This window comes from Staurois parvus, unplaced genomic scaffold, assembly GCF_062004578.1.
Source record: "Staurois parvus isolate SC_StPar_1 unplaced genomic scaffold, SC_StPar_1.0 ptg000347l, whole genome shotgun sequence".
Taxonomy (NCBI): Eukaryota; Metazoa; Chordata; class Amphibia; order Anura; family Ranidae; genus Staurois; species Staurois parvus.
Window position 1 is genome coordinate 14,706,721 of NW_028318143.1, and position 26,998 is coordinate 14,733,718.

Below are 26,998 nucleotides of genomic sequence, written 5' to 3' on the forward strand. Positions count from 1 at the left end.
GGTTTACAGCCACTTTAATTCAATTCTGTTCTCTTCCTGCCTCAATACGACCTACATACTATTGCAGGCAGTGGTTTACTGTTTAGGAGTTACAGTGGAAGGTGTCACAAGAATATCTATTGTGTTGGATTTGAAATGATGAAAGTCAGTGCTGGTTATTGCAGTAATGTTAGTGTTACATCAGATGAAGAGAAGGACCGAGACTGGAGTATGTTTTCTGGTTCTACATGAAAATTAATTTGCTATCAAATACCTCATTGTGCATTATTCATATCTGTGTGGCTGGATCTGTTCCAAAAATCATTTCCCTTCATCTTTCCATGTGATGTGTCATCCCAGCTTTTATCATATGATTGTTATTTTATTGCCAGGAAATCCTTTCACTTGTTTGTGCCATACCATTTAAAGTGGACATTTTGTACCGACTGGTTGCTTAACTGGCTTCTTACAGAAAAAGAAAACAGCCGTGTGTGTGACAGTGTTAAATTCATTGATGAAAATATTTTTGTCATAATTTTCCTCAGCGGCATGTTTCCAGTGACGAACACTATGTTGAAAATCAATTCCAATTTCCGTCATCGAATGGAAACGGAACGAGGGAGGGACGTTTTATGGTTACAGTGGGTATAGAAAAGAATCACCCCCCCTTTGAAATAATTACATTTTCTTGATTTGCATCCTGAAATGACACACATTTTTTGTTTTATCCAGATGTATTTACTCAGCGTAACTTATAACATGCAAGGGAAAGCTATAACACCAACATGTCGGGGAAAAAAAAAAATTCAAAAAGAGAATTACTGAGTTGGAAAAAGGATCTCCTCCATGTGTCCGTATTTTGGTGAACCACCTTTTTGCTTTTATTCCACTCTTTAGTGTGTTGGGATATGTCTACTAACTTTGCACATCTAGACTTTGCAATATTTGCCTGTTGTTTGCAGAACTGCGCAAGTTCAGTTACATTTGATGGTGACTGTTTGTGGACAGCAGTCTTTAAAGTGGAGTTCCACTCACGCTGTCAAAAAATAAGTCAGCAGCTACAAAAACTGTAGCTGCTGACTTTTAAAAAACACACACTTGCCTGTCCCTTGGTCCCACAGTGTGTCCCCCGCAGCCCGTTTCACCGGCTGTCCTGTATTCCAGGAGGCCAGCATCTTCAGTGTGGGCACCCGGCTATGACAGCTTGCGGCTTCACAGCTGGGCGCCCACTGTGCATGCGCGAGTAGCGCTGCGCTTTGTGAATGGTCCTGTAGTCTTCTGGGACCTGTCACGTGTCCCAAAAGACTACAGAAAGGGAGGGAGGACACCGTCCAATCGCCAAGGCCAGGGGTGGGCAGCTGTGGCCCTCCAGCTGTTGGTGAACTACAAGTCCCATCATGCCTCTGCCTTTGGGAGTCATGCTTTAACTGTCAGTTTTGCTATGCCTCTTGGGACTTGTAGTTCTACAACAGCTGGAGGGCCACAGTTGCCCACCCCTGGCCTAGGTGATCGGACCGGAAGTGGGAGCGGGTACTTGCCAAATTCCGGTACCCGCTCCCGCCCCCAAAGGTGCCAATCCTTAATGGGGAGCAGCCCTTAAAGCAGAACTTCCCCTTTTGGGTGGAGTTTCGCTTTAAATCAAACTCCATTGAAAATCTGTGGAGTAAGTCTGACCTCGGACTAGGCCATGCAAGGACATTCACCTTTTTTCTCCTTCAATCGCTGTGTGCTCGTTTTTGCTGTGTGCTTTTGGTCATTGTCATATTGGAAGGTAAACCTTCTTCACATTGACAACTTTCTGGCAGAGGGCAGCAGATTTTCCTCAAGAATTTGACAGTATTTTGCCCCATCCATTTTTCCTTCTATCCTGACAATTGCTCCAGTCCCTGCTGCAGACAACCCCCCCATAACCGAATATTGCCACCTTTATGCTGTACTGTAGGAATGGTGTTATTTGGATGGTGAGCTGGATTGTATTTCTGCCGGATATATAGTTTAGTGTTGAGGCCAAATATGTGATTATTTTAAGGCAGAGTGGGTGATTCTTTACAATACCCACTGTATATCATGGCTAAATCTGTCTCTGCATAGTTTGTTCAAACCTAAATACCATAAATAATGTGATTTTTTTTTTTTTTTTTTACTCTTTCATACTCCAGGAGTATGTAATGAATTAGGAAATTCTAGAAAAATGTTTAAAAATTGTATTACAATTTACCTAAACCCATTGACTAAAATCATTTTAGTTGACAAAATGTAGGATATTTCATTCGACTAAAATACAACTAAAACAATTCCAAAGACTAAAACTAAAATTACATTTTAGTCTAAAGACTAGGACTAAAACTAAAATGAAATTTGACTTCAAAATGAACACTGGTGTATGAATTAGGTGGAGACATAGAGAGTATAAGCAGGGGCTGATGTGAATTGTCTCTGTACACTGAAGACCATTGCAGCATTTTGTTCTGATAATATTTTAACACTCATTCTGCTTGTAAATAGGTCTAATGACTTTAAATTAAAACTAGAAGCAAACCAATTTTTTTATTTTTTTAAATTTTGGATGGAGTAGAGAGGGATTAGAACACCTGTCATTGCTGTCTGTGCCTCCTTTAACCGCCTCCCGACCGCCCATATAAGGAAATGACGGGTGCAAGGTAGTTCTCTCGTTCTGGGAGGATGTCATATGACCTCCTCCCACTCTATACGCGCATGCACGGGTCTGGGGGCACGCAGTGCAGCGATCGGTGGTGAGCTGTGTTGCTTGGATCAACGAAAAGAGCCGAAGACGTCAGTTCGGTCATGTGATCAGCTGTGTCCAATCACAGCTGATCGCATGTAAATAGGGAAATGCCGGTTATCTGCATTTCTCTCCTCGTGAGCTGTCACGCTGACAGCTCGTGAGGAGAGCCGGTAATCGGCATCCCTCAGAGGGGACATGTACACTAATCATCAGGGCACTGATGATCAGTGTGCTCTGATGATCAGTGTAGCCCCAGCAGTACCAACTGTCAGTGTTCATCAATGCCACCTGCCAGTGCCTATCAGTGCACGTCAATGCCACATACCAGTGCCCATCTGAGCTGCCTTTCAGTGTCGCCTACAAGTGCCACCTATCAATGCCAGTCAGTGTTGCCTATCAGTGCCCCTCAGTGATGCCTATCAATGCCCATCAGTGCCTCCTCATCAGTGCCCATCAGTGCAGCCTCATTAGCGCACATCAGTGAAGGAGAAAAATCACTTATTTACAAAATTTTATAACAAAAACCTAAGAACTTTTTTTTTTTTTTTTTTTTAGTTTTTGGTTTGTTTAGCAAAAAATAAAATGTGATTAAATACCACCAAAAGAAAGCTCTGTCTCAAAAAAATTATAAAAATTTAATTTGGGTACAGTGTTGCATGACCGCACAATTGTCATTCAAATTGTGACAGCACTGAAAGCTGAAAATTGGCCTGGGCAGGAAGGGGGTATAAGTGCCCGGTAGACAAGTGGTTAAAGGGGTGTCCTCACACTTCCTGTTTTAGGTATAGGGGAAATTGCATGCATTCCCACTCCCAAAGATCTGAACTTGTCCTAAAGGAGAAATGAGACCGGCCGTCTGTACAGTTATTTTTACTGGTCTGATAATCGCAGATTCTCTAAAACAGGAGGATTGCCTTCTTTTGGAACCATGCCATTATTTGGTTTTCTTTCTGAAACGAACACTATGATGGTCACATAAGTATCTTTTTATTACTTGGTTGTTAAGGCCCCTTTGTTACGAGTGGACTGATTGGGTCTGCCAGTTTTTCAGGCAGAGCCGATGGGTCCCTCCATTCTCTTCTATGGAGTGGTGGTTGTAAACGGACATGTATCTGTTAACACCCGCTGCCATCCGATGAGGAAAAACAAAAAAGGATCTTTTTCCCATCCATCGATCAGGTGGCAGTCGGGTGTAAACAGATAAGCAAAGCGGATACAGACCATCCATCTGCCGGCCTAGCAGAGGTCAGCGGACAGAATCCCCACTGAGCGGGTGGACTCCTGGTGGTGTCTGTCCGGTGTGGAAGGGGCTTTAAAGTAAACAATAATTCAGTATGAAATTCCTCGACCACGTGATCCGAGATCACAGAAGGCAGTGCTATAATAAATGTGCCTGTAATTTTTGTTTTTGCCGTGTACCTTTTTTAAAGCCAGTGATCCTAGGGCATGCCTATTATGCAAATTGTGAGTTTCTCTGAGTCCACATTCACATACACTTCCCCATTCCCTAGTTTAGTACAGATTTCTCTCCGGGGTGACTGGTGTGTTTGTTGTAAGATAAAAGCGAAGTTCCCCTTTAACTAGATTGTCCATTCTTTGTTTTAGATGGAGTGGGGAAGGGTTAGAATCCCTGGCAGGGTTTATTGGTTTTTGGGGCTCAGAAATGTATCCTTCCTTCCTGTTCTGCTAACGATGATTTTTCCATACTTTATGCAAACTAGCATACATGTTTTTGATCTGACAATCAATTAAACCACTTCGCCTCTCACACCTGTTCACCTCCTATGGACCAGAGCAATTTTTACATTTCTGCTATGGACCTGTTTATTTGGCAAAATCTTTTTTCATTGCTTAAGATAAAAAGTTAAAGCGGAGTTCCACTTACATTGTAAAAAAATAAGTCAGCAGCTACAAAAACTGTAGCTGCTGACTTTTCAAAAACAGCCACTCGCCCGTCCCACAATCCCGCAGTGTCCTCCCCGCAGCCCGTTTCACCGACTGTCCTGTGTTCAGGTGCAGACATCTTCAGCATGGGCTCCCAACTGTGACAGCTTGCGGCTTCACAGCCGGGTACCCACTGCGCTTGCGCGAGTAGCACTGCGATTTCTGAATGGCCCATAGTCTTCTGGGACCTGTCATGTGTCCCAGAAGACTACGGGGAGGCAATCGCAGTGGAAGTGGGAACAGGTACCTGTCAATTTCAGGTACCCCCTCACCAAAGCTGCTAATCCTTAATGGGGAGAGGAACTTTCCTTTTTGGGTGGCGCTCCTCTTTAATACATACTGTATTTTTTTTTTTAATGACAAACAATGCTTTCTTTTCCTGACTATTGTATGCAACAATGAGATATTTTTTTTTTTTTTTTCACAAACCTTAAACAATTAAACGTAACAATATGCATTTTTTTTAGCAGTGTTAGTTTACAGATAATGTTACTGCACATAAAACATGCACATTTTATTCTGAAATTTTGTCCTGTTTAAAATGACACTAAAATTATGACTCTGGTACAAAGCATTGCAAAATTATTTACAAATGAAGTAGTGTTTTTTTTCCATTTTGCACTTTTTTTTTTAAATGTCAAATGTATAAAAAATATTAACAAACAATACAAACAAAAACGTTTAAATATTAGTTATTAAAATCGAAACAAAAAAAAATAAGCAGGAAAATAATTGAATCAGACACAGGGGCGGACTGACCATTCAAGCACTAGGGCACTGCCCGAGGGCCCGGGGTCAGTAGGGGGCCCCAGGAGATGTCCCTAGTACCTTTCATTAGCTTTTTCATAGGCTTTTTTGGGTGTGGGCAAGGACACAGGGGCCCCATGATCCCCTATTGCCTGGGGGCTCCATGAGTTGTCAGTCCACCCCTGATCAGACAGTATACTAAAAGTTAATAAGCAGTTAAAAGGAGTAACATTTTAATGTAATATGGGGGGGAAACACAACTTTTTTTTTTTTTTTCCCTCTTGTCTGGTTGCTTTAACTGACTTCATCTTCATCCCTTGTTTCATTTTGTGTCTGTTTATTAAGCTACAAATTTCCTGTATGTTTCTATATTCACAGTTGAGCATTGTTGTTAAACATTACCAGACTGCTTTTTTTTTTGGACAGTTCCAGCTGTTGGAACTTTGGCTCCATGCACGCTGTGTAAATTCACGTTAAAAACGTGAGTTTTTTAGCGCTTTTATAGTAGTGTTTATTAGTGCTTTGTGGCCTTTTGTTTTTGTGTTTTTGTAGAGGTTTTTTTGACCAAAAAAAAAATTTTTTTTACGTCAAACATCCAAAACCGCTGGTTTGCTGCAATTTGCCGCGATTTACCTCTAGAAACCCACTAGTCCTAGATTTTTATTTCTTTTCCCAGCCAAAAAATGACCGTGCCAAAAAATGTTGATTACTGTCTGTGTGCATGGACACATAGGATAACATGCTGGGGAGTTTACTGGCTGTAGAAAAAAACCCTCAAAAGCCAAAAACAGCCGCTGTAAAAAACGTCCCGTGTACATGAGGACTTTCTCTGGCAATGCCGCTTTGATAAATCAGAGCTGAATTGCCATGTACTGGGACAGGGGGAAGTCCTGGCAGCAGGGCAGAAGTTCTGGACACTGTTACACACACATAAAATAATGTCATGTGCAACACGCCCAGAGTCTGGAACTGGTTAAGTGAAACTTATGAATACAAACACTGTCTTGATGCAGCTGGTTCTACTTAATGCTCTGAGTTCCCAGCACCACCATCTTGGATATGGGAACTGCCTGTAACTTCTTCAGGAGTCGCAGAGGGCTCCCCACTGCACGTGCATGAGATCGTGCAGCACTGTGGGACTGGTTCTGCAGCCTTCTGAAACATGTAACCTGTCCCAGGAGGCTGTGAGCTGGGGGGGTGGTGAGGGGCATGTTTAAGTGAACATTATTCCTGCCTAGGCAATATTTGAGGAAATGGGAGGGGTACCTGTCAAAAAAGGTATAAAAAAAAATAAAGGTCCGCTTTAGCTATCCAGGAAGATTCTGTTTAGGGACATCGATATTTTCACAACAAATGCATAGATTAACTACAATTGAGGTCTTGGTTGTCCCAAACTAATCATCACCCATAGGCTCCTTACCCATGATTGTGATGGCTGGCCTCAGACAAGTGGGTGAGTACGCATCTGATTGGTAAGCAGAGTTGTACCATTTAAATCCAATGGCCCCTCCTTTAACAGATTGTATAGAAGGAATATTTGTAACCTGATCATCTAATACTCCTTTTCTTTTCTTTCAGTCGAAAGACAAAATGATGAGAGGATCACGGAGAGGCTGTGTCCGTCTCAGAGTAAGTATAGGTTTTTAATTGCTATCTGTTTGTTTACATTTCTTTTTAAACTTTATATCTTTGTTAGATGTATAAATGCTTGCTTTGCTTTACATAATTTTCTTTTGTTTCACCATAGGTGGAAGGAAAGAAAATTGCCCAATTCTCCCATCAACACAGTCAGTGTTGATGGGGGAATCACTTCCGCAGCACTATTGTGTTCTGCTGGAAGGGAGTTTTTTCCTGCTGGCAGAACACAATGTTTACTGCCAGCAGCTATAGTCGCCCGCAGTGATCATGTGCAAAAAATCCGACAGACTAACTTCAGTACAACCAATCAGTGGATCAACTTTACTACAAATAGCCTGCCCCCACAGATGGATCGAATCTTGGCCGGTTCAGTCGGAACATGGCTGATATTTAATCCATCTGTGGCTGGCCTAAATACATAGGTAATAACACTACAGAGAGGGGCAACATACAGTAAAAGAACAAAATGGTTGATGGCATAAATAATGAATTTCGGTACATGAAGAAAACCAAAGTAGAAGAAGATTATTTATTTATTTTTTTTACAGTTTTTATATCCTTAAATATAAAACTCATTTTAAATCGGGTCTTATGTATTAACATCTTTGTGATACATTGACTGCTTGAATGCTTGCACATTGTGAGTGAGCGTACCGTCCCTTGTCTGCTGATACACTTATACTGCTGTGTGTGAATGACTGACTGATTCAGTCAGAAACTGGAGGTTTGATCAAACTGAGTGGAACGTCCAGAATCAAGAACAGGCTATCTAAACTGCAGCAGCCTAAACAATTGATGGGCATAATGTTTTCTTTCAAATTGTATAGCAATAAAAAAAAGAGCAGACACTGTCAAATAGATTTTCAATTCATATAATGTGTATTTTTAAATCTTCTGTTTTTTTCTTTTGGTCCTGATTCGAATCAATAGATTGGTTAAAGCAGAACTCAGCTCTGCTTCCTGTGGCTCTGTAGATTTCCCCAACCCCCAGTCAAAACACCGCCCCCCCCCCCAAAAAAAACAAGATCAAACAAAAAAAAAAACAGGATAGCCGGGCTCCACCGTAAATTTAATTTCCTGGCTGTCTTTTCTGCAGTGTATTCTTTCTGTAAATGCATGGATTGAAATTCAGCCGGTTCAGCAGGGACCAGCTGACTTTCGATCCATGTGTGGTCACTGGTATTTTTACTTGATCAATGCTGCAGGCAGTAGGCTTCAGTTCTGATCTGTGTATTCTGATGGTGGGACAGTCTCCCCACTGTGTCAATACAATGACACAGTGGGAGGATTCCCCCATTCACATTGAATCTGTGGTTTGGGGTATCAGGTCAGGTTGTGTTTTTTTTTCTTTTTTTTTTTTTTCAATCTGCTGGTTCATTGAAAATACTGTCCCATGTATGGCCAGCTTAAACTGGCGTAAACCCCTAACAGGTAAAGCTCCTTAGTGCTTTTTGGAAAATACACATAAGAGAGGTGAGAACAAGGTAAGGCACATCACAAAAGAACTCCATAGTGGTGTAGTAGGTTTTATTTCACCTTTATTAAAATGTCAAATGCACTAACAGAGATGGGCACCCTGGGGGCATTAAAGTAAAAACCGCATGCACCAAAGACAAACGTGTCTTGCAGCCACTACCTCTTACCTCTGCTAAGGAGAGAAGATGCTGAAGCAGTGTGTGTGTATGTATATATGGAAACCTGTCATGACAGCAGCCTGAAATATGCCATTGTTGCCGGTGTCAGTCTGACTTTAACATTTACCTAGTAACTGCCCTGGATCACTTCTGCAGAAAGGGTCTTCTGACTTTAATATTCTACATCTTTGTCCTGTGTAAGTGTACTGAGGACAGAGATAGGCAGGCAACTAACATTGTCAGGAGGTCAGCGGTGACATTCTCCATAACACGACTTCTTTGAACCATATCTGTTAAGGAAGGTATGACAGTCTCACTGTCATGGATTGTGTACTGAGCTGTTCAGAGGAACAGACCCAGAGGAAAAGTTTATTATTCCGGGAATTGACAAAGCTGCTGACCTGGCATCTGATGTGCTGTACTCCTATGGTTTAGTTAATCAATAGATCGCTATTTTAGGTTTGCAGATTCTGTGACCAGTGTCACGTCATCATTGGGCAAAGACCGAATGGCTTATTTTCACTGCAGCCATAAGTATGCATGTTTAAAATTATATCTGTATTCTTTTTATATAATTGTTGAAGGCTCTTTATAGCTGACGAGATACCACAGGGTTACTTTTTGTAGATCTGAACATGTTTGTGTACCAGGTTAATTAATCTTTCCAAATATATTGCCGATATACAGGATTGAATACATCTATCAGGATGCTGTGTTTGTTCGATATCACCTGGGGTATCTCTGCCCTAACCCTGCATACATCAAGGAAATTATATTGACTATTCATGGACCTCTATGCTTCTGTGACAGCCATCACTCCTATAATACAACAATGCAAGTGTCAGTTACTGTGGTTGGCTTGAACAATAACCAAATTGCTCATAGTTCACACTTGAAGGGAATTATATAGAGCAGGCATCACTAAATAGCAGACCAGGGTCTGGATGCGGACCAAGTCACTATCCCATCCGGACCCATGCGGTCCCACCATATAGGAGCCTTTTCTTCCCCCAGCCGTCTCGTGGTCATCCTCAGAGCTGACAGCGGGAGGCAGGACAATTCTGGATGGAGGGCGGGAGCTGCCTGAGGATATTAAGCAGGTGATTGGTTGCTAGGAGGAAAGGTAGTCCTAGCAATCAATTACTGTCTGTGTAAGGTAGGACAGTGGGGGGGGGGGGGGGGGGCGCAAATTTAAAGGGGCTAAGGACATTAGTGTGAAGGAGGGACTGATGTGAAAAGGAGCCGAGGACTACATGTTGGGGGGGGGGGGGGGGGGACGCGAGAACAGTAATGTGGGGGGACTGGGGACAGTAGTGTGGGGGAGGTTGAGGACATTAAAATTAAAGTGATGGAGCTGAGGCCTGAAATGTGATGGGCTAGAGGCTGTGATATGTGGAGGCTAGGGACATTAAAGCGGGGGCTGAGAACTGTAATGTGGATTGGTTGAGGACAGTTACACGGAGGGGTGGGGGGCAGAGGACAGTAATGCCTACGTGGGATTCAGACCTCTGATGCATGAGCATTTTACTGCCCAGACCTCAGTGAATTTTAATTCAATACCCCTGGTATAGAGGAAATCTGAAGCACTAGAAGGCTCTTTGCACACTGGCTTAAAAGAAGTTGTGTGTTGCCTGTAGATGCAGCTCAATATTATTCCGTGTCCATGCACATAAGGACTTTTATAGGCATAGTTTAAGCTCAGCATTTAGAGGCAGAAAAAAAACCCTTTTGGTTTGCATTTTTGATTGGAGGTTTCTGGCAGAAAAAAATGCTGAATATTCCTAAACATGTGTACAAAAATGCCCTGTATGAGCTTTTTTTTTTTTTTTTCCTGCCAAGGGAACTGGCATTTTCTAAAGCCCAATGTGCATGAGCCTTAGAGCTCTTTTCCTTTCGGATATTGTCTCCTGTTACACCTACAGTATATTAAAGGATAGGTTCACATTTCAAAAATAAATAAATAAATGCACATTTTTTTGCAGGTAAACAAAGTATTTTATTTCTTTGGAGCCTGTAAAGCATTGCACCCACAATCAGCAGATCGTGGGTACAATGTCAGGCTCCTGCAGACTGTCAGTGTAGCTCTCTGTCTGTACCTGCTGTGCAGGCAGGAAGTTACTGATGTCCAGGAAGATGAATGAAAAAATGAGAGTACTCACCAGTGCCCTCGTAGTTTGAGAACTACAAGTCATAATTCGCAATCGCTGAGAGTATTTGTAGTCTTTTTTTCATTCACAGGAAATTGTGAATGAATGGCGTGGCCATGTGGATGGAGCCCCACACAGCCATGCTGGATTTGAATTGTGACAGCAGGTGTGAAGAGAGGACACACTGCCCACTGTGACAATGGGGGATCAGGTCCAAGTGCTGACAGGTGACTTAGTAACATGTTATGCAAACACAGTGCCTTTCCACAGCCCCCCACCCTCAAACTGCCCCTTTCTATCTGAATTGTGAGGTGTTTCACCCTGCAGGCTTCTGTTGATATTTTTTATTTTGGTGTGGCTGTGCGTGGCTCGGCTCGCACAGCTGGATCATTGATTCACACAGATCTGAATAAGAAGACCACCGTAGCAGAGCCACTTATGCAGGCCATAGATGGGTCAAAAATCGGCCGATTTTTCAGCCGAAAAAAAAATCGGCCGTTTTTCTGGATTTTGTCAGATTTTTTTAATCGGTAAAGTTGGATAAAAAATCGGCCGATTTTCGCGGCAATGATGGGCAAATCGGCCGATCTTTTTACCGATAAAAAAATCTGCACATGAGCCGTGACCTGCAAGAAAAAGAAGAGGAGGAAGAAGAGAGAGACGAATTCCAGTCCGCTATTCTATTTGACAGTGAAAAGTATTGCGGTTGCAACAATGTATCTATTTGTATCCGAAAAAACCATCTGTATCCGAAATGGATACAAATAGATACATTGTTGCAACCGCAATACTTTTTACTGTCAAATAGAATAGCGGGGCTCTCTGCAGGGACAGAAGTAATTAAATGCCGGCCGTAGACGGGAAGAAAATTGGTCTTTTTTTTTTTTTTTCTTTCTTCTTTTTTTTTTATACTGTTGGTGGTAACGTCGGCCTATTGAACGACCGATATTTTTTTTTTTGTTAAAAAAACTGTCCGGTTTTCTCCCCGTCTATGGCCTGCATTACAGTTCTCAGTGGAGCACGAGTGCAGTATTTCCTATTGTTACTACCGTCAGCCTTAGGTCTGTATGAGGTTCTAACCTTCAGATTTGGAGCCGGAGGAAGAGGCTGTAGGAGCTGGTGGTCCTGTAGTCCACTGATTGCAGTTGCACTGCTTTGCAGGTTCCAGTACAAAAAACAAAAAAAACCCTTTTTTTTTTTTTTTGCAATGTGGAATTAAAGGGCATCCCTTCCTCAAATGGGGCAGGGGTTTTAACTCTTCCCTACTCTATCCAAAACTAAAAAAAGTTTGGCTATACATACACTTTAAGTTTACTTTATCTATGCATTTCCCAATAATGTTCTCCAACACTTCATTTCTCCGGGTCACATGTAGGTGGCAGCAGTGCTATGTCTTGGCAAACCAGTGCTGCACTTCCCAAATCTGTCCCCCAGCAGGTCATGTTTTGTGAATTTTTGCACATGTAGCTAATCTGCACTACTGAAGTGTGAGGTGACCTGCAATAGATACAGTATAGGTGGAAAATTAGAACAAGTGGTATATTTCTGGTGTTTTTTTTTTTTTTTTTTTTTTAAATACTCAACCTGTGCTTGTTTTAGTGCTTTTATTTTATTTATTTACTTCTTTATTTATGAAAGGTGATAGTATATCTACAGTACATAGTTTCACCATATCTTGGTGCAAACATGTTGCAATCTGTATCATTACATCAACGCAATGAAAAAAAAAAATAGAATCACCCGTGTACAGACTCCTGAAATTGAAGGGTCTGCAAATGACCTTAATGCTTAATACTGACCTTGCACAATGTGGAATATATTAGCAATAAAATGAATTCTGAGCACCAATAAGTAAAATAGTTGTGAACACCAAGAGCAGCATCAGGTCTTTGTATGGATCACAGATACTCCATGGTTTATGCAAATAACATAACTTTCCTACAGTAGTCAGAAGTTTTACATGGAAACAGAACATTTCTACATTTGCCTTGGGGGTTCAGTTGCATAAGTTATTCCATTTTTATTACACAAGAGATTTGTGTTTTTTAGAGGTTGCAAAGATGGTGTTCGCAAACACAAGGTAAATTTAAGTACTGAAAGAAAAGGGAATACCATCCTACACACATTAAAGAGGTTCTTCAGTCTTAAAAAAAAAAAAAAAAAAAATTAAGTCAGCAGCTACAAATACTTTAGCTGCTGAATTAAAAAAAAAAAAAAAAGACACTTACAGTAAGTACCTGTAATAAATAAATAAACTCCTGTGGTAATGCCATTTAACACTTGCACTGCCCAGAATCATGGAGTAGAAATGTCTAGAATAACAGATTTGTGATTTGCTGTTTAATGTGGGATCTGTTGACTTTGTGGGGTGAATGAATCCAATAAGCCATGCAGACTATGCCCTTAAACCAATATTAAAAATAATATATTTCTTCTGGCACCTACAGGTTTGAGTCTGCTCACTTGAGTTCTATAGATGCATGTGTTCCTTGGCTTACATTTGCCTCCTGGCTCGTAGTATGGTCTAACTGGGTTATGCATTCTGTATCAAGGAAGCATTTCTGTTGTGGGCATTTTCTGTGGCTGCTGGAAAGTCCAAAGTTGAGCTTGGACATCAGATGTGTGTGTGTGTTGTCGTTTTTTTTTTTTTTTTTTTTTTTTTGTGGAGTGATTACATTTAGAAATTAACAGGAATATGGCCATTGAAGTGTTATTAAACTGTAAAATCAGTCTGTATATTCAGTAAAGCATGCTTGTTCTACTCACTGTGGAACCTAAGGGGTTAGTCCTCTGCATAGTATAAAAAGGCTGTTTGATCCTGACTTCTCTGATTCCCCCCCCCTACTTCCAGTGTCCCCCTCTTATCTCCTGATAATACATATCATGTGGAGTCACTTTGCACATGCTCAGTTTGGTGTCATGTGCCTTTAAGAGTTCTCTGTATTTTGTCTCTGCTCCTCCTTTTTCCTTTGGTTTAGGTAATGCTGTATAGATAGCCAACCCCTTTCCCAGTAAGGCATTTCAGCTTCAAGCCTCATGTCATGAAGCAGATCACATTATGATCTTTTGACCTATCAGATGTTCATTGTTGTAAGATTCTCTCAGTTTATGGAATAAACTTCACAAGATCTACAAGATGTCTTCTGCCTGTGATATTCAACTAAGATTGAAGTTATCGCTATCTCATCAGAACTGCAAGTTACAGAGATCAAACTTTCAATGCTTCGATTGGAGAGACAGAACAAAGACATTTCCATACATTGTAACCCATAAGGAAGAAGAGAGAGCAGAGTCTCTCACAGCGTAAAACCATCTTAAAATGCTTTATTAAAAACAAACATGGCACTGTCTTTTTACACTATATATTCGCATTTGTTATATTTAAATAATTTTTAGATAGCTGTTGTTTGACCAGCTAGTGTAGTTCCATAGACTGTGGTGCAGTTCTAGAATTTCATGGTGATATGAAAGTGTTTTTTTTTTTTTTTTTGTTTTTAATAAATTCAGACTAAAATTCTGTTTTCACTTTGTCATCATCGGGTACTAAGTGTAGATGAATGAGAGAAGACATTTAAAAAACTGTAGTATTAGGCCTCAGTTATATCAACTTTTTTTTTTTTTTTACACTTTTGGATGGAGAGGGGAAGGATTACAACCTGTCAGGTTCTACTGTTGCATTTGAGATCTCTCCTTACTCTGTCCTGGAGACAACTTTTCCACCAGACAGTCCGTGAAAGAAACTCCAACAGCAACACAAACTGAAAAACAAAAAAAAAATGTTAAGCGGGAAGAGTAGAACTTCTGTCAGCTATTTATCTGTTTCCTTGTTGCAGAATTTCCCTTCACTCCCAATCTGGTAAAACCTTGTCCCTAGAAGAGTTGAAAAATGTATCTTACATGCTGCATTTTTTTTTTTGCACTGAATCATACTGGAACATAGCAAACTTTTATCAAAACTGCACCGGAACTGCGTGTGGTGTGAACTGTAAGCAAAAACATATCCGGACTATGTCCAGAGTGCTTTTTTGTAGTGTGAGCTGGCTTTTTTTTTTTTTTTTTTTTTTTAATGTTTTTGCTTTTTCAGGTAGAGTAGAGAGAGGTGAAAACGCTCATCAGTTATGTTTTGTTTCCTGGGAAGATTTTCCTTTAGAAGAAAACTGTCTCCAGCACACCAAGTTTCTTGCACCAAAACCAGTTTACTGACATGTTGGTCTGCATGCCACCTTAAGTACTGTAACACTTTGGAACAAGCAAGGGCCTCTTCAATAGGCAAAGTGACCTAATGTGCAAACAACCGCATCTATATACAGATGTAACATCACTGAAAATCCTAGATTATCATCCTCAGGATAACTAAATTATCTCCTATTTCTGCCAAAAAACATAGCCAAATAATTGACACTGACAAAAATGAAAATCCTGGACCAGGGAAATCATTCACTGGATATGATCAAACTGAAGTATCATCCTTTCTCACGGTACCTTAAAGCAGAACTTTGCAGGAGACGTCCTGCTTCTCTTCCTCCTCCTTCTCTTCCACTTAGGCAGTTCTCACCAACCCTAACCCCCCCCCCCGGACTTGCAACTTCTTGGGACAGATTGCGGGGCTATTTAGATAGTCCAGCACAGCAAATGTGCCTATGCTGGAGACCCAAAGACTGACAGAGAACCAGCCTGGGTGAGCTGGATCCCTCAACAGGGAAGTGTCCTTTTATTAACCTCCCTGGCGGTATGATCATGTCAGGAATTTTGTGCTGAAAGCGGTACCACTTTTTTGCATGGAAATATGTAGTTTTTAATTGTAGGCTGTAATTTTTAGGAATAACTCACTGAAATCTGTCCGAACAAGAGTCTATTAAACATTCCGGATATGATAAAACTTGAAACACAAAATCATAAATTATAATTTAATTAATAATCGTAAAAAATAATAATATAATAATAATCAATTTAATTCAATAATATAATCAAACCAAAAACACTGAAATTTGAAATACAGAGGCAAATTCGCACATCGCTGAGCAAAGTCGCAAAATCGTTTTCAGTGTCTGATGAGGAATTTCCCCACAAATAATTATCACTCAATTCTGCAAGTGGTTCTGATTTACTATCGCTGTTCTAAAACCGCTTTTGATGTAAAGGGACGCTTTTTGGCCGCCATGGACTTTTCTAAGTTTCCAGGCAGAAAGAACAGTCAAAATGCAGGCAGGGCACAGGACAAAGCAGTGGGGACAAAATGTATGTGAAATGCAGTGAAAAAGCAATGACAGCAAAAATGTCATTTTTTAAAAATTTCAAATTTCCCGCCGGTTCCGCCGCCCGAACATTCCGACGTCACGGGGACCAGAACACGGAAGTCAGATGCCGGCATCCGCCGGAGGAGATGGACGGGGACGCTGCAGGGGACACATCGTGGGAGCGAAGGACAAGGTAAGTGCTGCAGGGACCCCCAGAGAACGCTGCATGGTAAGCCCGAGTGTAGCTCGGGGTTACCGTTCTTGGTATAGAAATTCTACCCCGAGCTACACTCGGGAAAACCGCTAAGGAGGTTAAAAGCCAGCAGCTATGGTATTTGTAGCTGCTATCTTAATTTTTACAAACGAATGAAAGCTCTTCTTTAAAGGCTAGCCCTGCATTTCTGATTATTTTTCACATTACAACCATACTTTGGGTGTGACATGAAGCATGGATAGTCTGCAGCCTCTGACTTTCAAACCCCCTATCCCCCCTTTTTTCTAGAAGGTAGGGGTCTTTCTTTCCACCAGCTCATGTCAATTTTGAAATTGGCTTATAATTCAATATGCCGCCAAGGTAGAGGTACTATGGTTCTCAGTGGAGCACAAGTGCGGTATGTAACAGAAATCCCATACCATACCTTTTTGCCTTTTAGTAAGCGAGGATGATGCTTCAGTTTCTGTATTCAATATTCTTGAAACGAAAATTCTCAAATGAAAATCTGTACGTGTATGGCCAGCTTAACTGACATTGAAGGGCAGAGCCCCGCCCCATGGTTGAAAGCCGTTATAGCCATGTCAGATCACTATAGCAGTGTTGGATGCCCTTAGCTGTAGTTACCCCTTCTGCATGTTCTCACTCCAGGACATAGAGAATCACATGATGCAAGGTATAACTGTATCATTTGTTTTGGCCTCATTTTTACATGGGGATCTTTAGTGATATGAGAAGCATTTTCCATTTTTATTTGGTTATTCCAATGTTTTGGCAGGAATTTGACGTTGTGTTGTTATGTTGATGGTAATCTGTTTTTCATGTTACACGTGTGTGTGTGTGTGTGTGTGTGTGTGTGTGTGTGTGTGTGTGTGTGTGTGTGTGTGTGTGTGTGTGTGTGTGTGTGTGTGTGTGTGTGTGTTTTTGCACATTCTGTCATTGTGCCTGATGAAGGGGCCTGTGTTGCTTCTGTAATGTTTCGTTGTTTTATATGACATGCCAATAAAGATGGTTTTATTTATTGCACAAAGCAATGGGGTTTTATTGTGCAGGGGTGTGGTAATCTTTTTAAAAAAACTACTTTTCGGAGCGACTTAATCTGGGTCCCATTCTACTTGTCCTTCAGGACTATCTGCTTGTCTTGATAGAAAAAAAATATATAATTTTAGCTAAAATCATACTTCTATAAGGTTTTAATGGTGCGTTGTTTATCTCCTCCTACTCACCTCCCTGCCTGTCTCCAGCACTGCACCCGGGGATTGGCAGGAGGAGGAGAGACCCTGCACTGATTGCATACTCATTAGGAAAAGGGAGCATCTGCCTCTCAACACTCAGAAGAAGTGCAGAGCGAGTAAATGAGGCGTTGGCCCCAATGAGAAATAAAACCAAACTTTATTCCTTCAGGTTACCCTTCTACATGGAAGCACTTGGGAGCTCAGTACGAGCGCATGATGAGCAGCAAAATCAAGCTCCAGTGTCCGCGCCATGAGGCTCCATTCACACCTGGGAATTTTGGGATTGCGGTAGAATTGCTGCAATTCTGCCCGTGATATCAAAATGCACTATAAACACAATCGCATCACGGCAGATTTCCCGTGTGATAAATCATGCAAGAGTCGCAGCAAAACTGCACTGCATTTTTGGTACCATCTGAAAATAATGGCGTTTTGAGATTGTGGGTAGAAGTACTGCAAATTTTTTTTTTTTTTTTTTTCCACTGGGAAAAGAGTGTATGGCAGTAAACACTTCTTCCCCTGTGTTGGGGATCAACAACAAGTCCTGATCCATATCTGAGAGCCAGCCCAAAGCCACCAAATCCAGAGGGGGGGGGGGTGCATGGAAGCTTGGTCACAATCAGGCTGCAGGGAAAGGGAAAATAAATTATTATAGAAATGTTTGAATTCCCAAAAAAATACCATCCAGGGAGGTGACATTCACATCATCTAAGGTTTTGATCTCGGATAATGGTTAAAGGTGTGTCCTGTTGGGTCAGCAAAGCCAAGAATCTCCCATTGCGATCCCCCTGTTCGTAAATTGTCTGTTTACGGAAGTCTAACTTCATGATTTCAGCCATATGTAGATAGGTCTCTTTTAGCAGCCATAAGGGCATCAAAAATATGGGGGGGTGGGATCGGTTGCATGTAAATTAGTTTTTATAGTCTCTTGCAATGCCTGGTAATTGGAGGCCTGATTTTCATGAATTGCCGCAATAGCGAAGATATACTGTCCTCTCGTGAATGCCTTAAAAGCGTCCCACACTATTTTATGGGAAGAGGAGCCCTTGTTCCTAAACCAGTAATCCTCAACCATGGAGAGTATCTGTTCCTCAACTTCTGGATGCAAGATCCAGTGGGCCCCAAGTCTCCACAGAGCATTATTGCGGGTGTGCATGACTCACAGAAAAAACTTCCATAGGGGCGTGATCGGAAAGGCCACTGGGAAGGTATCGGACATCCTGAACATATGCAAGCAATGGGGAGGAGAAGGGCCCAAGGGGCAGCAAACCAGGAGGAAGCCAACACTTTGAAAGCATAAATTACAGAGCGCAAGTGCATATATCCTAGCACATGCTAGCCACGACTCAAAAAGGAGGGTGAGGTGAGCAGGGCCTATACCCTGAACAAAAACCAGTCACAAGAAAGTCTACTGTTCAGTGGGGAGGACCAGGGATAGATTCGGATCCACCATGAGCGTCACAACTCTACTTCGAGGGGGTCCAGAGGATAACATGTCCAAGGCATTAACATAAGCAACTGTGGGTGCATCCACCACAGGAAAGCTCAGAGCTCTGCAGTGAGTGCCCATTGCTGGAAAGGGTAAAGCACCAGCTCATGCAGCAGGAACTATGAAAGCACTTGTGATCACCTCTGGCTTGGCCAGGAAAAAGAACAGGGTAGAAGGAACAACAATGGTCATAAAGGATACAGTGAACAGAGGGTAAGCTGGGACCCCTCAGGTAGCGTATAGTGTATCTGCAGGAACAGAACAAGGGGGAACTCCTTGGGAACAGTAGGCTGTAGGTGAGACCCTTGTCACAGAGGTGTTTGTGGACATCTGTAAAGGAGCATAGGCACTGTTGGATCTCAAGAGAATAATCTGGGAACAAGGAGGTCTTGTTTTTGAAGGTCAGGTCCAGGCTATTCCTGGCACGGGTGAGGATCGTATCTCTATCTCGATAGTTGAACAATTTCAGGAGGAAAGGGCAGTGGAGCTCCCAGAATCGGGAGCAGGGGGCACCCTATGAGCCCATTCCACAATGAAGTTGGGCCGGAGATTTTCTAGGCCCAGTAGTGTGATTTAGGAATTGCTCCACAAACTCCGTCGGCTGGAGGCCTTCAGCTCTCTCAGGTAGGCCCAGGGTCCGCAGATTATTGTGGTGGAGTCGGCTTTTGGTGTCGATAGCCTTATCTTGTTGGGCTTGTTCCTGCCTTTGGAGGGCATGGAGCCCCTAGAATCCGCAGCAGTGGTATTCTCAGCCTGGGATATCCGGCCCTCGGCTTCACACAAGCGGGATCTGAATTTCTCCATGTTATGGCGTATCAGGCTTATGTCAGTGGAAAGAAAGTCTATCTTCAAAATGAGTGACTCCTTACAGGATGTTATGACCGCCAGGAGATCAGAACTGGTAGGCTTGCCCGGCTCTGGAGAAGAATGTGTGCTCGCCACCTTGGCCGCCACTGACTGTTTTGCGGGCAAGATGGCCACCGCTGAATCCGATCAGGGAGGGCTGGAGTACAAGCGGGTGATGAGCTGTGAAGAGGAAGGCATCCTCGAATGGGGGAACTTGTGGCAGATGTGGGCAAAGGATTAAAGCCAGTCTGTAAGTTTCAGGATGGCAGCCGAGGAGCTCTGGCGAAGTGCGGCTTATCCTGTTCACATCTCGGCCACATTGCCCCTGAAGCGCAGCAATTCTAACGCGATCCCAAAACACTCAGGTATGAATGGAACCTTCATCCCGGTTCACACTGATGTGAATCTGATGCAGATCAAATGCAATCTGAAAGGCATAGATTCGCATGGCATTTGAGAATACATTATTTTCTATGAAGGATGTTCACATCTATGCAGTGCGATTTTGATTGGGTTAAAAAAAAAAAAAGGATCCTGTGTAAGTTTGGAGCAATGCATTCCAAACTCTCACAGCACAGAGTATAGTGGCATTCTGAGAAAACTGTTCACATAGGATGCCATTCATAGCCGGTTTTGCATAGAAGTGGCTATAATACAGATTTGAATTGCACCTGAACTGCTGAACTACCTTTTGGCAGTCACATTGAAAACTGACATGAAAATCGCACCACATAAAGTAAACCTGCTGCTTACAGCTAAATGTAAAAAATAAAACCTCTGCCTTGCGCCCGGAGCTGCATGTCCCAGGCATCAGGTGATATGATTTGCACATCCCTGCAGCAGTACATCCTTGGGCACTGTGAGGGCTGGCTGCCGGCTTGAAGATGTCCTTGTTTGCACCTTCCCTGCCCCTCTGTCAGCATTGGGGCTACCTGAGCTGAATGAGGGAGAAGAGAGATGCTGGAATACTAGTCAGTACCAGTGGGCAGAGGTGTATTTGCTTTGTTGCCTCTAATGTTAGGTGGCCCACGTGTGGATGTTGGTGCGTCTAGAAAAACCAAAAAAAAATTTGTTTAACTTTGTACGCTTCAAATGGGGTGACTTGAGATGATGCAGAATTTTAAAGGTGCCTTGACTGAAAAAAGGTTGAGAAACACTGCCTTAGAGAGTTGTCACAAGGACAGATGTCCCTTATTGCATGGTTTTCCCTCACCTGTGGTGACAACTCGGAAATGTGACTTTCACCTAGCGTCCGTGATCACCAGGACAGGAGCGAATCTTTACACCGACAACAATAAAAACTTGATAAAAGGTGTAACGCTTCTCTACACTATTGAAACTGAATAAAAAAAAAAATGATTTGCCTTCACCTACATATACTGTGTATACCCTCCAAAACACTTCTTCATAATTATGTGATTTTCCTACAGAAGACTGCAGTGAGTTTCCACTCTTTGACATCATTGTTGACCTATTGTATAAGCCCATATGAGTCAGTAGGAGTTGCTGACAGTGACCATTAATGAGTCATATCAGCCAGGTTAGTCTTTTTGTAAACAGGATCCGAGTTCTTTTGTTTTCCTACATGTAAATGTATTTTTCACTGTCTGCTTAAATTTTGATTTAACTTGGTGGTCACCTTTACAAAAAAAAAAAAAAACTGTAAGGTGACCTAACGCTCGTCTCGCTGTACTTGCCTCCGGCAATCCTGTGATGTCTGGGTCCCCCTCACGCTGCCCCACTGGTTTGGGGGTTTGCAATGGCTGTTAAAGTGGCACAGCACCCATAAGAGGAAGTTCTACTTTTATACTTTTAGTACAACCCCTCCCACCGCCATGTTTGACATGCAACTTTTTTGTGGGGGAGGAGGAGTGAGTACCTAGTTTTGACAGGTACCCACTCCCACTTTCACTTGGATTACCTAGGTGATCCCAGCAAAAGTTCTCTCCCCTCCCTCCCTTCAGTCTTTTGGGACACATTACTGGTCCCAGAAGTCTGCAGGACCATTCACAAAGTGCAGCACAGCTCACATATGCACAGTGGGCAGCCGGGTGTGAAGCTGCTGGCAGCCTGAAGGTTAGTGAAGAACTAGCCTGTGTGACAACGACGCTGGATTCCTCGACAGGTAAGTGTCCTGTTATCAGGTCAGCCACTACAGACTTTGTTGCTGCTGATGTTTATTTTTATTCTTTTTTAGTCACCTCTCCATACTGTGCAGCCAGTATGGAGTAGAGTGATTCTAATTGGTCAGCACTGTCACATGAAAGCAGGTGCTTATCTGTGTTTTTCATGTAATGTGTTCATTTTATTATTCATTATGCTGTAGTTTTATTGCATATTAATGATCGGGGCTGAGCAAGAGCCGTGTCAGTCAGTGATTATGTAAGATTCCTGGAATGTTCCTGTGCTATTGGAACCACAGTTCCCTGCCTGCTGCGTCATACACACATTTCATTATTTACTTGAATATGTTTTATTGCTTTCTTTTTAAATTCAAAGTTTGAACACATTTGCTAGCATTTTCTTTCTTTTGATACCATTGTGTTTGCTGTTTTTGATTCATTTGACACTGACCTAAAGCGAATGCAAATCAGTTGCTTCCAATACATTCTGTTTTTAGGTTTTCATTTGATTATCCAGTAATATAAAATATCAAATAAAGAAACATTTGCTTGATTATACCAGTCACAGTACATTATCAAAAAGTCCCCAAAAGTTCTCATTTTGTTTTGCTTTAATCTATTAAAAGCAAAGCAAAATTACCTTCATTCATTTAATTTATAAAAATAATTTTAAATCAAAGTTTCATTATAATGTGTGGGTACTCTAAAGCTAAGGCTTAAAGCAGAACTCTGGGCAAAAAAATTCTTTACATGTCCTTGTTGCTGATTTTCTACGTTCACTGAATATGTCATCCATCTTCTGGTTCACTCAGTAGTTGCTCTGAAATACCTACTCATTTTCAAATCAAACCAATAATTCTTTTTTGGTTTCCTGTTTTTTACACCAGTGTCTGCTATGCCTCCTATTCCCCCCAGCCACAAGTTTAGGCACATCCCTTCTGTAGTTATTTCTCCAGGAAGTAGTGATGCAATTCAGTCCCACTTGCAGTGGTGGGCTGACCGAGACTCTCAGACACATCCAACATATACAGGTCTAGTGTACCCGCCCACATTCATTACAATTCCCTGTGGTTGATGGGAACTGTAGTTTCCTTTCACTGCAGAGAGAGGATAGGATATGATGTAATCCTGGCTATTACACCACCTCCTTGGTGGAGAAGATGCTGTTATCTTTGAATTTTCATGACCTCGTCTCTGTAATTCAAAGTAGACTTTTTTCCTAAATGTTTTGTGTAGAGGCGTGTATTAATGGGTGATTTTTATTTTTTTTGTTTGCCTATCCCAGAGTCCTTCTTTTAAAATAAAATATGTTCAAACTTTTAAAGTAGTTCTAAAGGCTTCAGTGTGCAGCTTCCCTTCAGCCACCCAATACTTACCCGATCTCAATCCAGTGATGTGTATGAGGGCCTCAGCTCTCTCCCTCCTCATTGGCTCAGGCACAACCGTGGGAGCCATTTGCTCACACAATTGTCAAGCACAGCCCGTGAGGAGGGGTTGGGGTTGAGCCACTCTTTGTGTGTCTTATGGACACACAGAGCAATACTCAGGACCGAACACGCATGAGTGCCCCTGAGGGCACTCAGCAGGGGGGAGGAGGAGGGGACAAGAGAAAGAGGACGGGTTACTCTGTGCAAAACCATTACATAGAGCAGGTAAGTACAACATGTTGGGCAAAATTCTTTTTCTAATTTTAGAATTCGGATTCAAATTCCTCCTGGGTTTTTATTGCTGTCCGGGGCTCTCTTAGAGGTATTTACCCTCACGTGTGTCCTGGTACCTCTCCCAACAGCAACTCGGACAAATCTTCAAACAAAGCACTGAATACAGTAAAAACCTTATAGGTGTTGTAATTCTGCCCCAGTCTAAACTAGAAAAAAGTTTGGGCCTAATATTTACTTCACTTTTGCAGATATTCCCATTTTAATTACTGTATTCTATCATTATATAGGATTTATATAGCACCATCAGTTTTTGCATAGCTTTAGCATTGACGGTACAGTTGAAATTACACTGCAATTCAAGATGAGAGGGCCCTGCTTGTGAGAGCGTCCAATCTAAAGGGAAGGGGAAGTGATACAAAAGGTAATACTTGTGTGGGGGGATGAGTTGTTCAAGAAAGTAAAGCTGGTCATAGACTATTCAAATCTCGGGACGGTTCAGCAGGAATCGGCCAAGATTTGAACCATGTATGGGCAGGCTGAAGGTAACCAAGTTGATCTATCGATCAACTTTGGTACAACCAGCCTGTCGGATTTTACATGCGACTATAGCTAGCTGCTGTTATAGCTGCTTTCAGTGACCACTGTGTTCCTCAGCAAGGAAAGCTCCCCTCTACCCTGCTGGGAGAACACAATGACTCTGTGGGAGGGATTCCCCGCACGGGTTGCAGGAAAAGGTGGCTCGGTTTCCCCATCAACACAGTCACTTTCAATGGGGAAACCAAGCCTATTTATTTCCTGCAATCTGTGGTTGCAGGAAAGAAAGTTGCTCCATATATGGTCAGCTTTAGCTTCAGTTGCTAGCTAGAGCCAAGATGGGCTTGCCTAAAGAAATGAGTGTTGAACGGAAGACAGTAGGAGACGGCCATACAAGTTGGGAGAGAGAGTTCCACTACACTAGGAAAGGCTCTGAGCATTTTACCATTTAGCAGCTATAAGGTACTGTAAAAAGTTACCGAAGAGACATTTGCTGTCTGTCTTGGATCTTGGATGTTGATGTTGGTACTCTTTTTGACACTTTGATTAGTGCTAGTCATACCTTGGATGATATCTTTTTTTTTTTTGGTGCTTTTTATGTTGAGCTTTGCTGGTAACTGCTAATGTTGGTGTTCACATGTGGGCCTCCATATGCCAGAGGCTTGTAAAATATGTAATTCTGTCTGCAGTCTGTTCGAATGGATCTCCTGAGCTTGAAGATGGAGTACTTTTTAGATATTGGGTTTTAATCCCCAGAAGGAATGTGGAAGAGAAATATGGAGTCTGCCATTGGGATATGATCTTTGCAGGGATAGGGTCTGGAACTGTATTGATTCTGGCTTCTGTGTCTAGGAAGTCACTGACCTGGAACAAACGTGTAACCTCTAAAGTCTGAAGGAAAAAAAAAGAATTTCAATCCTGTATGCTTCTTCTCAGTCGGTGACTGACTACATAGTGAAGCCAGGAACAAATTGACAACCTCACTTCATTTGCTTACCCTAAAAGTGGACAGCCAATAAAGTCAGTTCTTTCAATCTGCTGACTTGTTACAGCTCAGTTACTTAAAGTGGTTGTAAACCACAGGCATGAAATATGAACAAGGTATATCCCTCTATAATGTGCACTTGTCTCAATTAAGAGCACTAAGTGTCATTTCTGTCTGCTTCTTCGTTCTGCTATCAACATGAATAATTTCTGACAAGCTTTCCTGGCACTAAGATAAAAATGGTGACAGGGGAGGGACCCCCAGCAGATTGACAGGTTCAGCTCTGTTCCTGTGTGGAGGGGGGGGGGGGTGTCCCTTCCCTCCAGTCAGCTCACAGAGCTCTCCTCACTGAGCTCTGCAGTGTGTAATTTCAACTCTCCACCTCCCTCCCCTTCTTTTTTTTCTTTTCTTTTCTGAACTCTCAGACAAGCTATAAAATTCAGCACTTTGAATAAATGAAGAGAAGACTGCATATAAACAGGTACAACTTATGTAGGATGATTTGTTTAATCTCTGTGTATCACCTGAGGCCAGTCACCTAACTGGGTATATGTCAGGGTTTACAACCACTTTAAACATTTTTTTAAATTTAATTGGATCAACAATAGAGCCAGATGACTAGTATCTTTGGAAAGATTGCAGCAATGGCAATGTTTTTGGTTTTGATTTGACAGTGTTTTGACCCAAGAGTCACCCATTTTTTAGTAGACATTTATGGGGAAAATTTTGGTAAATCTTGGGTGAAAGCATCGATAAATAGACCCCTCAGTAGAGTTTCCTTTTAAAATGCTAAGAGAATGGCTCCTAGATTGTAAGCTCCAAGGAGCAGGGCCCTCGAACCCCTCGTGTATTGTTACTGTACTGTCTTGTGTACTGTCTTCCATTATAATGCACAGCGCTGAACAAACTGTAGGCGCTATATCAATACTGTATAATAATAACTAGAAAAGCTATAATTTCTGGGGAAATTGTGTGAAGTGTTCTTGCCTCCACCAGTAGTCTACAACTGGAGTGGGCGGAGTAACTGGGTGGAGTGGCTTGAGTAGGTGTGAAAAGGTTGGACTGGACAGAGTAACTTTATGGAGTGGGCAGAGTAACTGTGTGGAGTGTTTGGAGTGAGTAGCGGTTAAAAACGAACTGCTCCAAATTGCTCACGTCACTGGCGTCTTCAAATGGTCGTAGTTTTAAAAACTATAAATCCTACAGTGAAGAGCTTTATATTGTGAGAATCACAAGACCCAGACCTACATTTTGTTGCATAGTATGTCTCTGAAATATTAAAAATGAAGTCACAGTTTAGAAATTGCCCTTCAAATTTGAGGTGGCTAGAGTACAGATTCAATGAATGTCAATGGGTGGCGTGAGTTGCAAAAAAAATGGCCATATTGTGAAAACTATCAGGACTATGGCTTAGCCGTGGACATTTTTAGTGGCAGCAGGGATAGCTGAACGTTTTGAGATAAGATTTGTGTAAGTCAGCTTGAAAAGGAGGGAGTGATGTCGGTTTAGAAATCATGTCCTGATTTTTCAGCTCACACTCTAGCTTTTGTCAGCTCCCACTCTAGTTTTGAATATTCCACCATTCATTCCTATGGGACCAATTTCACCACAAAAACGCCGATATTTCGTGAACCATTTGGCGAAACGTTCCACAAAGCAATAGCACACCAATCGGGAACAATCCGCACGTTTCGGTATATTACTGTCTATGTAGTGTAAAAACTGTGGGAGGAGTTAGGGTGGTAAAATTGGCTATAAGAATATATATGTGCGATAACAGTAAGTGGTCTTGCCATGCAAGAACACTTAATAATGGCAGATGTGTGTATGTATGTGTTTTGG

At 42.0% G+C, this 26,998-nt stretch overlaps 1 protein-coding gene across 4 annotated transcripts in view; it reads left to right on the plus strand.

Annotated features, from left to right (window-relative positions):
• OSBPL9 (oxysterol binding protein like 9) overlaps positions 1–26,998 on the plus strand; it is a 175,388-nt gene that overhangs the window by 4,996 nt on the left and 143,394 nt on the right. For all 4 annotated transcript variants that reach the window (XM_089684473.1, XM_089684471.1, XM_089684472.1 and 1 more), the window contains exon 2: positions 6,995–7,045. In XM_089684473.1, the coding sequence (XP_089540599.1) occupies positions 6,995–7,045 (51 nt within the window). The remainder of the gene's footprint in view (positions 1–6,994; positions 7,046–26,998) is intronic.